Source organism: Triplophysa rosa, linkage group LG18 (genome assembly GCF_024868665.1).
Source record: "Triplophysa rosa linkage group LG18, Trosa_1v2, whole genome shotgun sequence".
Classification (NCBI taxonomy): domain Eukaryota; kingdom Metazoa; phylum Chordata; class Actinopteri; order Cypriniformes; family Nemacheilidae; genus Triplophysa; species Triplophysa rosa.
Genome location: NC_079907.1, coordinates 4,419,432 through 4,434,407, shown reverse-complemented (window position 1 = coordinate 4,434,407; position 14,976 = coordinate 4,419,432). Strand labels below are relative to the sequence as shown.

Genomic DNA, 14,976 nt, shown 5'->3' with positions numbered 1-14,976 from the left:
AACTCTGGAATGCTTTGGTCTAGAGACCTAATCTTGATCTTGTTTTAAGTATCTGTACTTTATAAAATATTTTTTTACTTTGGAAAAAAATTACTTCACCACATTATAAAGCATATGTCGTAATTTTACTTCACTATATTTCATAAATGTTTTTTTTACCTTTAATACATAATTTAAGTTAGTACTTTACTTACAAAAGTGAAAAGTAAAAATACTTAGATTTGAGCTTGTACCTAAGTATTAAAATGTAATAAAAAAACATTTATTTAATTAATCATAAAAAATGTAGTGAAGTAAACATTTTCCAAAGTAAAAACACTCTCATAAAGTACAGATGTTTAAAAATGTACTTGAGAGTAAAAATACTTAATAGAAAAAAATACTCAAGCAATCTCCACCTCTACAAAATCTATCCTTTTATATCCAACACGTGGAATAAACAAAAACCGGTTGCACTTTATTTCACAGTACGTGTACCTATAGTGTACTCACAGTGTACTTACCTAAGAAAGTACTGGGTAATTTAAAGTAACTACATAGGATAAGGTTAGGTTTAGGGGTAGGTTCAGGTTTAGTACCTAGTTATTACCCAGTTATAATATTTACTATAACAAGTATACAGTATGTACATGGGAAAATGGACTGTAAAATAAAGTGCTACCAAAAAACCTGTTACAACAGTAGAGCAAATATACAGTACATGAAAGCTGCACACCTGGCAACCCGGCATCACACATTTGTAATATTTTTAACCTGTATGCACAATTTTGTCAGAAATTCAGGCAGGACCTACAACCAACAAAACCCTCATTAGCCTTGTTTAATTTACTTCTTCTTGTGAAGAGGATGACCGTTTTAATCCAGCCAAACCACATCTCTATCAGCCCGACTGACCTGAACTCAAATTAAAATGACCCGGAGGCCCTGCATTACTGGACTGGAATGATCTCAGACCTAATGGATCAATGATGAGCGAGATAAGAGAATGAAACAGCAGAAAAAGGAGGGAGATAGAGGGAAGGAATGCGAGAGGCGGCGCGAGATGAGAAAGACACTCTGCGTTTCGATCTATGCTTTAAAAAGCCATTGACCTCAGATGGCAATCAATACAAACAATGGAGTAGAGACAGTAAAGAGATCTGTCCAGACAGAGAGAATGCGAGGACGAGAGAGAGGGAGAGAGAAGTGAGAGAGAAAGAAAGATCATGAGGAAAGGGAGAACATAATGCTAGGAATAAGAAACAGGGAGGAAAGGAGGGTGTTAGAGGGATGGACAACATCTGGGGGAGTGTGACGGATGGGTCAGGGGCTTTTGCAAAGGTCTGCTCAGTCTGCAGAGTTATAGTCTGGGGATACACTTCATTTTCAACAGTTAAAAAAAGACTGGAAAATGTTAATCAACATTTTTTAATACTATAAATAAATCAGTTCCATAATAGGAGAAACATTGATGGTACGTGTTATCTCAAGCCCTGACTCACGTCCTGAGGCTTATCCCACACTATCGTTGAGCGAGGAAAGATTGTGTGGGTGTGGAAGTGAACGCCTGGAGTGATGAAAAGTGGCTGGGCATGAGTGACAGCCGTCTTGTTAGAACGCAGGAGTCGAGGAGAGCTGTTATTAACAGACTATAATGAAGTATCAGACGATATTAGTGATGGGGTTAACGGGTTGCGGATCCTGCCAGGAACGCTAAATTGGTTCTTGTGGGGAGTATATTAGCGCTAATGGACTAATTAGGAAGTTTGGGGGTGGTGGGGAGTACACGTCATAGAGTGAAACATTTATATGCCATTGTCTATATGTCTATATTCTGCCAGGTGGGGTGTGAGGGGTTTGATTCATGTCTATGAATCTTTGTACAAACTATGCATATTCTGACAGATGTGTTATCCAAGTTACATACAATGCATAAGGTAACCAACTGAGTTACCTTCAGTCTCAAGAACTCTTTTGAATCTATTCACCAAAAGGGTTCATTCAGAATCGCTCACGGAGTCGTTCATTTGCCCATACAAGTTTTCGAGAAGGCCTGTACAGTATATAAAACTGATCAAAACATTGCAACACTGTCATTTTGCTGCTTTACATTTTTAAGAACAATCAAATTGACTTTACAGTTCATTCCAACTCGATATTTCAATTTTATTTCAATCTTTTAATTCCTTTAAAATATATTTATATTTTTATTTAAGCCTTTTTAATTACATCAACTTAGCAAAATAGGTCAAGAAATTTCAACTTATTTGTGTAAGTTACAGCAACTCACCACTAAATAATAAGTTAAAATGACTTGTGAAATGTGCATATCACAAGATGCATATTATACTAGTTTGAAATAAATAAATAAATAAAAATGATTAAAAAATAATTAAAAGAATTAAATAAATTAAATTAAATACTACATATTTTTAACATTTTTTTGAATACTATAGTATACGATATACTATAGTGTACACAACAACAATCACTTCAATAAATAAAGAGTTTCAATTTAGTTCGTGAACGGAGCATACGAGTCCATAGCGTTAAAGCGAACGAGACGCAGCTTGGCTCCGAGCTTGACCTTGCGGAGTTCTGCAAAGTGTACAATCCCGCCAAATTCAGGGTGACTTCCTCTATGTCTCTCTCTCTCTTTCTCTCTCTCCGTCTCTAATGAATATAATTAACCTTTAAAGAGCTACGAGCTCGTGCAGCAGGTTGAGGGAGTCAGTAGGGGCCAGGGCTTCAGACATTGATTGATTGATGTTCCAGCCAACGGAGCGCGGTGTCAGGTCTCCTTTAATTAGCATTCGGTTAACTGAGAAAAGAAAGGAGCGAGATAAAGAGAGGAAGCACGGGGTGAGCAGGAGATGAGGTTCAAACGCCCCCCTGACTGAGACGGCTGACAAACAGACACCTGTATGCGACGATGTTACCGTGGCAACCTATTTAGGAAAGCGAGCAGGTAACTCTTCAAAGATATCAAAGAAAACTTTGCACTTGAACAACTTAAGAACACTTCAATAGCTAGACTCTTACCTATAGAAAGTAGCTTATGGCGTATGACAAACCTGCAAAAGCATTTCTCGAGAATCGTCCACTTCCTTAAACAAATGCATTAACATCAGTGGAATGATACTGTAAGACCCCCTGGGAGATTAAAGGACCCTCAAGAGACGCATCAATAGCCATGCTGAAAAGGCTTCACTGTATGCAACAATGGCGACCAAGGTTCAAATCATCTGAATCAATTGATGTCTTCAGAACAGATCTAGACTGTCTCTGATGCATCGATACGGATGCAAACGTGCACATGCGAACCGGGTATCGCATTGTCGATGTCTCACATTTTTGATGGAGGAGAGAATCTGCTGAGAAGCATTCTGGACCGAATCCATCGCAATGAAAGTGTGCCTATTTTAGATCACAGACAACAAACCATGTTTACTTGTGAAAACAACAGAGCGCTTTTCTGTACCCTTTTTGATGTCTACCTACACTGCAGGTGATTCAATTTGCTGGAAACGCCGCGCTCGGCTCGCAGGCAGTGTTACGGGAAGCACCGATAACATCTGTTGCCTATAGAATAATCAGTGCATATAGTTGATGAATGGCATAGCCTCGCAGTAACCAAACAACAGCGGCGCTAGCTGTTATAGTGACACTAATGGCACGTGTGTCGAAGACGGTGATGTTTGCTTGAGTAAGTCGTGGAGAGAGCTTTATGGGAATACTGGAAGAACACTGTTTATTTTAGTACCGGGGTATAGACTGATTTCATTTCGCTGCCATGTTGAAATCGAAAACGATAACTGTGTTTCTTGGAACGAGAGCAAATGAGTCCAATACAATTGATTTTAAAGCTAATGTAAATAATGATTTATTTCCTGGAGGCCTGTAAATTAAGTCAGAGATAAGAAGTCACTTTATTAAATGCTTTCTAAAGTGGTCAAACTAACTGCATGTGGTTGCCAACGATAGCATATACTAATATAGACGGTTTCATCGGACGCACGCGCCTGGCCCGAGGTTAACGTGTTTGTTAATGGTCTGGCTAGTGGTTAATAATATAACATTTGATATTTTAAACGATTTATATTAATATTAATTTAAATCAATATCTTATTGTATGTTAATTTATTAAATAAACAATTTGTTGAATTTTATTGTATGTCAATTTTATTAAATAAACAATTTGTCTAGCTAATACTGGCTAGACATACTTTTAACTTGTTAGCTAAGGTAATTTATTTGTTATTTCTTTTGCTTGTTATCAGAAATAATCTACAGGGAGTTTGTACCGCAAAAGCGTGCATGCACAGTAACGTTGCTTTAAAACCGTCTATATACTATAATAAAATATATAAATAAAAAGTAAAGCATAAAAAAGTGTATGGAGCATGTACTATCTTAGTCTGAAACTGTGACCATGTAATCTCAAGAAACTCTTAGACCTCTAATTTTGGATTGTACGTATTTTCTCAGCAGACACCATTCTCCCAAAATATCTACTAAAAAAGTATCGCCTTGTCAGGTATTTCTGCACGTATTTACAGGTGAAAATAGAGTGCAAATCCAAAGCCAGGAAGCGCCAATGACAATGTATTCCATTACATATTTCACTGAATTTCTATAAGAACACTATGCAAACCGAGTGTCTCCTCCATCCTGTAGACAAGGCAAATTATTGCACTGAACTCGAGTTAATTCCTGCATATCCGGCGTGAAATTGTTACTGCTAATGTGAAAATACGGTCTCAAGTTCAGTCGTGACTCGTGAGAGAGGAGTTTGCTGAGAACAGAGATAGAGTCTAACTTTCAAAACCTACGGTTAAACTTTATCATTAACATATTATTTAAAGGTAAAGATCTTTTGAGAAAAGATGTTCTGTTTTTTGTGTCCATACAATGGAAGTCAATGGGGTCTAATGTTGTTTGGTGTGATACAGCAAACAACGGCTCACTCCACCCCTCCGCCCTTCCTTTCGAAGCAGTACGGTGGCTGACACAGAACTAAGAGTATGTTTACACGATGAAAAACGGAAAAGTTGTTCCTTTACGTTTTTGAAAAGTTTAACGGACACACATCAAAACTATCTGCATCTCCGCTGTTTGTAGTGGTGCAGTAAATATACTTTTTGCTGGAGAAATGATAATGGGTATGTCACGCAGCACAACCAAGCAGCATGAAGGCCGCCATTATTGTTTGGGGAATACGAGCATGCCTACAGACTGAACGCATAATACGCATGCGTATGATGTCATCGTTTTTGGAAAATGCTGTCAGAGTTTACACGGAAACGATAATGCCATCGTTTTCAAAAACTTGCGTTTACAGTCCCCAAAACGCTGTTGTTGTGTAAATGAACAGCCAAAACGTATAAAAAGTTTAATGGCCTCTAAGATGTCGTCATGTTTTGGCTTCTTTGCCTAAGGAGATAACGTATTTACGAAACGCGCTCTGTAGAGCAGTTTGTCCGTTTAGGGCTACTGTAGAAACAACATGGAGAATTCCATGCAAGGGGACCCGCTGTGTATGATAGAAATAGCTCATTCTAAGGTCATAAAAACATAACGCTTCATTGTGTAAGGTCTTTATACACCTCTGAAGACATAGTTATGTATATTCTATTTTCATGTCAATAGATCCTCCAAAAAATGACACACAGCACCTTTAATACAAACACCGTTGGGCATGTCGAAGAGAGACAGAAAATGGCTGAGCTCATCAGATGCCCGGGCTGGCTGATGTCATTAGTGTCACAGTAGCAGAGTCAGCCGAGCTGACATTATACAACAGCACGGCTGCCAGAAAACAATTGATTGAGCTCATTTGGGAAAGTCTCCTTTGGGTACGACAGACCGCGCGGCCTCATATACAAACACACTCACATTCTCAAAGGTCAATGTGAGAGCTGGGATGCTTTTAAATAACCATTTATCACTCCTTCTCAAAATCTTCCATGGCTAAATTACCAGAGCTTCGCTGACTCACCACATGACTTCACCTGCACCAATGACACAAGAAAGATCTGATACAAACACACGTGTACTGAATGCCTCACAAACAATGTTTCCATCATCTAGGTTCATGCTAGGTATAAATAAACATATATACTCTGGTCGATTTAAGTCACGGTTCAGTCACAAAAAGGCAAAGGTTCTGGAACGAAATGAGATGGAGTTGATAGGAAACTAACGTGTCTGAAAGGAGCACGGTGACCAGACGCAGCAGATGTGTGTATCACCCTGCGTATCTGAGTCTAATCAGCCTCCATTATCTTTTAATTAAAACTCCATTCAGCACAGCTCCACAGTTTACATAAATATAGAAGGATAGTTAATTAAATAACCTCTGAATCGGGTGACCTGAGAGTGCCACAGATACAGTCGTCTTTAAATGGGAATTCCTGATTTTCCACACTCAGTAATTTTTACTTTGAATCGTCGCCTCAGAAAATAAAGATTGAACAATTTATGTCACATCACGTCACCGCGTAGAGAGAAATATTATTATATGCTATATCAAGCAATAAAACACAGCGTCACAATGTCCACTAAACACAAAATAATCAAGCCCCCCAAAATCAACTGAATTTAACGTAAAACTTCATTTATAACATTGATTTTACTGTAAAACTTTACATAAGGTAACTTCAATGTATCAAAATATGAGCAATATCGACACGAGTTAACATGAGCTAACAATGAACAATACTTAACATTTAGAAACTGACTTTAAAACACTATATCTGTTAACATTAATGAACAACGAACTAAAATACATTTTATTTGTATTAATGTAAGGTCCAGTGTATAAAATTTGGCAAAATCTAGCGGTGAGGTCGCGAATTGCAACCAACGGCCTCCCTCTCAAAGCACTATGGTGGCTGACACAGAAGTAAGATGTCGTCACGTTTTGCTTCTTTGCAGAAGGAGATTTTGCCGAAGGACGAATTTACACTCTGTAAAGCAGTTTGTCCGGTTACTGTAGAAACAATATGGTGAATTCCATGTAAGGGCACCCGCGGTGTATGTAGATAGAAATAGCTCATTCTAAGCTAATAAAAACATAACGCTTCATTGTGTAAGGTCTGTATACACCTCTGAAGACAGTTATGTATATTATATTGCATTTCTGTCAATAGATCCTCCAAAAAATTACACACAGCACTTTAAGTCATACTTAAAATGCATGCACGTGAACGGCACTGGAGAAAAAATACAAATCAAATATCTGTTAAAAAAAGAGAATTTAGACCTACTTTCTAGGGTTGCACGGTGTACCGGTGCTACGGTAACATCGCAATGCTAAGCTTCAAAATACCCGCGATGCCTCTCTATTTTTGAAACGGTAGTACCGTAGGTAATGTTGCATATACGCATTAATATTCATTTGAACACTTACATCTGCCTTTTTGCGGTGTTTATCTCCTAAATGAATGTGTGATTTTAATGACTCGGATGAGATAATGATTCAAATTAGCGTTTTGAACGAGTTGGTTAAATGATTCACAAACTTAGCGGAAAATTGACGCCGCCTACTTGCCGTCTTAGTTCTGTATTTAAAGTAAACCTAATATTTCTCTTTATAAAGACTGCTGTATCATTGTAATTTGTCCCACATTTGAATTAGTTCCCATGTGAAAAATGATCTAGTGTACTTTAGTATTTACTACAAACTCATAGACACTATGTTTTTGAGTCTTACCATAGTAAATATTTAAGTATACTACAGTATTTACTACAATTTATCCAATTACTACAGTTAATACAACAAAATATTCTAGTGCAAAGTATAATACAGTTTACTATAGTAAATACAAAATGTTTAATCTAAGGCCCAATCTCAATTCTATTTTCTACCCATTTGCCTACAATAAAATGAAAAATTGTCATAAAAATCCTTATTAATGCCAAAAATTGGCTTTGCTCGAGTGAGCAGCCATGTTGGAAATTAAGTGAGGTCCCAAAAAATCTTCGTTTGAAGGGCTATCTGGCCCTTCCCCTTACCCCTCAAACCAAAAGAGAATTGAGACACCCCTACCCCTTCACGTAAGGGGTAGAATTGGGCCTTAAGTCTTGTGTTTTTCTGTATAGATTTGAATTATGAACATGGCACAGCATCGTGGTACTACTTGGTATCGAGATACTTCAGCTGGTATAGTATCGTAAGACGTGTTTATGGTACCGTGACAACCCTACTACTTTCACCTTTCTGATCCATTTGCAATGACTTTTAACCAGCTGTTCCCAATGTCATTTTTAATGGATTTCATTTTCTCTTCAAGTTAACACAGGCTTCCCAGTTGACTAACCACAAGTCGACTTCATCACATTAACTACAGATACATTCCAGTAAGACCCAACAACAGAAAGTTTCCCAAAAACTAGAACCTAACCTACTAATTCATGTGAAATGTTTTGCTTGAAACGTTTGCTTGTGCTATCTGTCCCTTAATAACAAACACCACTTGGTGTGAAATATTTTGATATAATGTAAATACATTCATGCATTTGTAAGCATAGCTCAAGTGTCCAAATACCTTTTTTGGCCACTGTTTAAAACACTGAAAGCAATGTTTTAAATCAGACGGCCTGGCAGCTCTGCGATGTGTCAAAAACATAAGCTCAAGGACGGTCAGTGTTGACAGCACCATTGATTCCGTTTTGACACAACAATTAACACCATACATTTATGTTTTTACAAAATACGTGCAAAAATGCAAATGATTTAACCTGTATTCCAATGAGAACCGTGTGATTTCTGTGTCGTTGTGGATCCATTTGAACTCCAAAGGCCAGCTCCCCTCAGCCATACACGTCAACACTAACCGATTTCTCTCCAGGTGCAACTGACTCGGTACCGGTTCTGTTTTGAAGTAAGGTGGAACATCATCTGCAGGAAGACAAAAAAGACAGACAGACAATGAGTGAGCAAGAATAAACGACATCTAACAATAACGTTAGAAAGTGTTCAATCTAATGGAAAGATATTGAGCATTGCTCTGCTGTAGAAGGAAGATTGTGAGAGCTACCATAACAGATAAGTAACCCAGAGCCTGCGACTGAAATTTCGATTCTGATCCTAATCATCTGTGTAAATATAGACCGAATTAAATGAACGGTTGGATAATACAATTATAAGATTGAATGATAATCAAGCATTAAAATTAAACTGTCAGAATGATCTATTAGGCCAACGGTTTGCCATACATCTCTGGTTTCTCTAATTTAAAGGAAGTTTCAGCTCCTCACAGGAGAAAGAAAAGCAGGAGGTGGAGCATTAAATGCAACTACTTGATGTATTGGGATGCATCATAAAATCATAGTAAATCTATATAATAATAAATAAATGTAAAAAAAAACATCTTGACACCAAGAACACACTTTCACATAGGTGACCACAGAAATTATATTATATAAACTATATTATAAAATATAAAATATATTATATATATTTAGGGGGCAGTTGTGGCCTAATGGTTAGAGAGTCGGACTCATGACCAGAAGGTTGCCGGTTCGATTCCCAGGGCCGGCGGGTAACAACTGAGGTGCCCTTGAGCAAGGCACCTTACCCCTACTTGCTCCCCGGGCGCTGCAGTGATAGCTGCCCACTGCTCCGGGGGTACGTGTGTTCACTACTCTCTGGATGGGTTAAATGCAGAGGTCACATTTCGTTGCCTTGTATCTAAAGAAAATACAAACACAAATAAACCATAATATTACTTATATATATACAGTATATATATTTTTTTATTGTAACTTTTCTATTTATTAATTTATTTTTTATTTATATATATTCTAAAAATACAAAAACATTTAAAAAATACGTATTTATATAATAATATATATATATACTGTATTCTAAAAAATACAAACACAAAAATATATATTTATATAATTATTATAATAATATAAATAAATATTTATAACATCAAAATATATACATTCTAAAAAATATATATTAATATAAACATAATTATATGTGTGTGTTTTTCAACTGAGAAGACTCAAACTCTTCTTAGCATAATTTATGGCACAATATGGCCTAAAAAGCATGTCTAGATAACTCTAAAAAGCATGCATACTTCAGAAATCCACCAGAACCATTACACTATGCATGCAGCTTTGAGATAAACCTGCTAATATGAGATGCACTAATCTCAATCTTGCATATTATTTGGAACATATACTGTAGTAATCAAAGTAGGATTCAACCACTGTTAAGTCTGAAATGAAAATAGTTCAAATAGCAAAAGCCGGTTACTCAGAGGGACATGTGAGGTCTGTGAAAGAAAGAGAGCAAGCGTAGGGATGCTAATGCGATGCATGGTTTGGGATATTAGCAAAGTTTTATGAAAATGAGGTGGAAGGAGCTGCACATGAGAGATTTGATCAGACGGGCGAGGCTAATTGTTCCCAAGCGTTCGGAGCTGCACTTTTATCTCTGATAGAGAGATAAGACGACAGAAGCCGAGCGAGCGTGTGAGAGAGAGAGCGAGAACAAAAGATACAGTTAAAATAGGGGAAAAGACATTGATCATCGATGAGTATCAGGACTCGGGTTTCTCCCTCATTAGAGAACAAATGATCCGGCCCGCTAAAAGCCTTAATGATCCCTCAATGGGGCTACCAAACACTCTGATGGGCGTCCGAGGGGCCAAAAGAGCCGAGACACAACACTAAGATCACAGCGTCTCCGTAACTGATACTGTAAACGGACGCAGTGATGGGATTACGACCCGCCGTAACCATACATGAGCAAACCGGTAACAAGTACTTAGGGAGCAAATTGTGTGAATTGTAAAGGGACTGTTGGGACACGGATCTTAATTGACGGATATGAAAGCGCGCGGATAGGTGGAAAGACGAAGGCTTTTGAAAAACGGAATTTGCATTACCATAGCAAGTCTTCTGAGAGGAGCGGTGAAAACTGTAAATTTCACAGACGTGGTTTTTTAAAAGCCTGTCGGACGGGTTCAAGGCAGGAGGTTATGCGCTCTCAGAAGATGCACAGCAATTATGGGCTCCGCATCTTCTGTGCTTGTTATTGTGAGTGCGGAGGAAGGAGAAGAGGGGTCAGGTGAGGGCCCCCGGGGACCACACTGGTTGTTTTGGAGACAGGTGGCCGGGAAGCAAAAAGGGTTCAGCGTGGCACGAAAACCACGGCACAAAGAGAATATGCTTCTTAACTCAGTAATGAGTATCACACACACACATGAGCGCATGCACACACTGCCCAGGGGTTAACATCCATAATTAAACCGAGTCTATCTGGTTTCTATTAAAAGTACGGGCACCTCTGGCCCTTCTAACACCCGCTCTCATAATGATCCATCACGCTTTGGACTAATTAAAGAGAACTGGAGGTGTGACATGCTTGCAAACATAAAGACACAAACAAATACACAAATACATTTATGGTTTTAACTAACTCGTGTGGTTTTGCTTTAAAGCCATGGACACTACGAGACACTGCACCTCAAACCCACACATCTTTAACAGCCGTGTCATCTGGGCACATGGCGTCTGTTGACAGAGTCGCGGCGGTGGCTAAACCGCTGTTTGTCTTTATTTAGCCTGAGTGCGGATGTGTGCGTCCCAGAGAGACACCCAGAGCAAGGCCAGCGCTGATAAACACGCAAACACTACTCCCAAGCTCCAGTTCAATAACCACAAGGCCATTCTGTCCCTTAATAAACTGCTTTTCCCAGAATGCCTTGCTAATCCCTCTCCAACAACAGTGCAGGCTTACATCAGTTCAGCTGGACAATCTCTGAAGTACCACAGCTAAAATATGAAATACGTTGCTATAAAATGGGATTTATAGATTAGAGACGGTGCCCCTAGTGATTTGGGATTTGCAGAAAAGTCAAGGGTTCTTCTAACAGAGATAGATGGAGCAAACTGCAATACCGAAAAAAAATGAAGGGGCCCTCTTAAACTGACACAACACAATGGACTTTGGTCTGACACAAAATACAAACAAACAATAAAAATGATGAAAATGGAGTATGATAACGCTTGTATAAAGAATGGAAATCTCAAGCTAAACAATGTACAGTTTGTCAGTTGATGTATGGGGCCATTAAACTCTCTTGCCAGACAAGAACACCTGCACTAGACCTAAAATGTGCACCGTAAATATACACTGAGATCTTAAATTCTGTCATAATTTATTCACCCTCAGATTGTTCCAAACCCTTTATAAATCTCTTTGTTCTGCTTAACACAAATGAAGATATTTGCAAGAATGTCAGTAACCAAACAGATCCCATCACCCATTTATTTTCCTTACTATGGCAGTAAATAGGGGATGAGATCTGTTTGGCTACTGACATTCTTCCAAATATCTTCCTTTGTGTTTAGCAGAACAAAGAAATTGATACACACTGAAAAAAAATCTGTTGGATTAACATGAAAAAATGATGTGCATCGGTTGCACATAATAAAGTTATGTTTACTCAGCATAATTTCATTATGTTCAAGTTGCCAAATTTATGTTTGTTAAACTAACATGACTTTTATATGTTAACGTTGAATATTTTCATTTAACGTTCTCAACATAAGTGTTTTTAGTTAATGCGACATAATATTTTCTTTGATCTCTAACAAGATATGAAGTTAACCAAGTTTAACAGAAATTCAAATTCACAAATGTAACCGCCCACTACCTAAGCAAAGGCAACGCTTTTCTAAACAATGGTAACCACAAAACTTAAAAACATAACAAACTCCTCTAATTCTCAAAGATAAATGAACATTAAACTCTAACAAGTGTTTCTCTGTACTGAAAAACACATAAAACAACACTTAATTAAGAAAATAACTCTCAAAATGCAGTCTTACGCAAAGCATGCTGGGAAATATAAATCTTCTGCCTAGTTGTAACAATTATATGTTAACACAACACAAATCATTTATGTAGTGCCAACATGAATGGATCAAGTTACATAACTGAACATGAAAAAATCATGTTGTGACAAAATTGTACAAAAATGATGTTGATTTAACTTATTTAAATTAATCAAATTGGACAAGCAGCAGGTTTGGAACAATCTGAGGGTGAATAAATGATGACAGAATTTTCAAATTTTTGGGTGAACTATCCCTTTAAAAGAACATTTTGTGTTGTCTGTAAAAGTTTCCACTTCATCCCAGACAATGTTAAGCGATTGGAAAGATTCAATGAAAGCAACTGGACCTTGTCATAGATTGTGGTGAAAACGTTTGGGAACGTCTAGGTAATGTCTTGAACGTAAATAACAGTCCAGATGTCTTGATTAAACTTTTCCAGAACACACAACCACACATTTGATTTTATACATTGTGAGGACTTTCCATAGATATAATGACTTTTATTCTGTATAAAATTCTTCAGTCTTCATTTACTCGCCCTCAAGTTGTTCCAAATCTGTATATGTTCTTTCTCTGTGTTCATCAAAACAAAGAAATTTATACAGATTTGGAACAACTCGAGGGCGAGTAAATGATGACAGAATTTTTGGGGTGAACCCTCCCTTTAAGGTTGCTTTATTGGCATGACAAAAATTGCACTAGTGCAAATATACAAAGAGAGAAAAAATGCAAAGTAAGTACAGTAAAATATAGAGATATATAAAATCAAAATAAAATACAATGTTAGCACAAAAAAAATTTGAGTAATGTCGAAACTGACCTGTGAGAACATTTCGGGTGGTCCTCCTCACTAGCTAACAGGGTTTAAAACTGGGTCAAATCATGTTTTACTCCGAATCTAATAATATCAACAGGTTTGGGAATAGAAAATATCTTTAACCTGATAACAATGAAAGTCTTTGAGAAGTCCTCGGCCTGACACAAATGTGTGTGTGTGGGCGAGGAAGGTTAATTTCCCCACAGCTGGAATAAAATCTCTCCAGTGGACTGTCTGCGCTAAGCAAATTCCGGCATTATGATTATGGGAAGCAAATCTAATCTCACATTACGACAGAAAACACAGCAGGCAAAGGATATTCCTGTATAGAGGACAGCATACACCTCAACAGAACATGTATATAACTTTTGATACAGTTTATAATCCCAAACACAAATGTAACACCTTCAAGCCTTTAAAAACACTGGCAAATATAAAAAAAAGATACAAGTGGTGCCAGGTTATAATGTCATGCAGTGTTATCTCGTGCGAGCAAACATCCTTATGTGAGACCAAATACTCTTGGGATGACTGCATTAAGGTAATGAACCACAGCAACAAGTCCGAGACACAGACGAAGGCAGTTTGTCACCCCAGCGCACAGCCGACCCCGCCACTGACGCAGGTGTAATCGCACGGTTATCATTACGAATCAGCAGGTGATATGCTGAGATGTTTTAGTTTGGTTTTTAATTTCATTTTAAACCTGTCAGATAAGCAAAGATGAACTATCCGCAACCACGTAATTTTATAATAACTTTATAAACTGTGCTTGTACCTGTAGCTGAAAGCATGGAAATTATTGCACGTACTTTCACTCCAGTGTCATATTTTGTACAATTTGCCAGGTGCATGTATGTGTACGTGTTTTGTATGCAGTGTGTGTCCTTCCCAAGCAAACACACCATGTATTATTAAAAAGGAAAGAACATTGACTGCCTTAATTTTTCAGCACTATGGGAGCCCCAGGGAGCCAAACTGACCACGTTTCACCTTTGCGGTTTATAAAAATGGAGAAGGCAACTGCGTTTTTAATGTTCGTGTGTTTAGGTGAACCAATGAAGGTAGAAGAAAGAGAATAAGAAAAGGTGAGACAATAGAATAAGGATCTAAAAGCGGGTTTAATTTAGCTCCAAAAGGGTCTCGCACCTCATGTTTATAGTAAATCTTTCTAACCTTTCATCTTTGCTCACCCTAATGTCAGTCCACTTTCTTTCTTCTGAAGAACACAAAAGAAGATGTTTTAAAGAATGCTGGTAACCAAACGACATTAGCCCCCGTTGACTTTCATTGTATGGACACAAAACCACATTTCT

At 37.8% G+C, this 14,976-nt stretch overlaps 1 protein-coding gene across 1 annotated transcript in view; it reads right to left on the bottom strand.

Moving 5' to 3' along the window:
- Nucleotides 1–14,976, bottom strand: part of sdk2b (sidekick cell adhesion molecule 2b) — a 267,423-nt gene that overhangs the window by 64,968 nt on the left and 187,479 nt on the right. Inside the window, 1 exon segment of the mRNA XM_057358318.1 lies at nucleotides 8,722–8,881. Coding sequence (XP_057214301.1) covers nucleotides 8,722–8,881 — 160 coding nt within the window.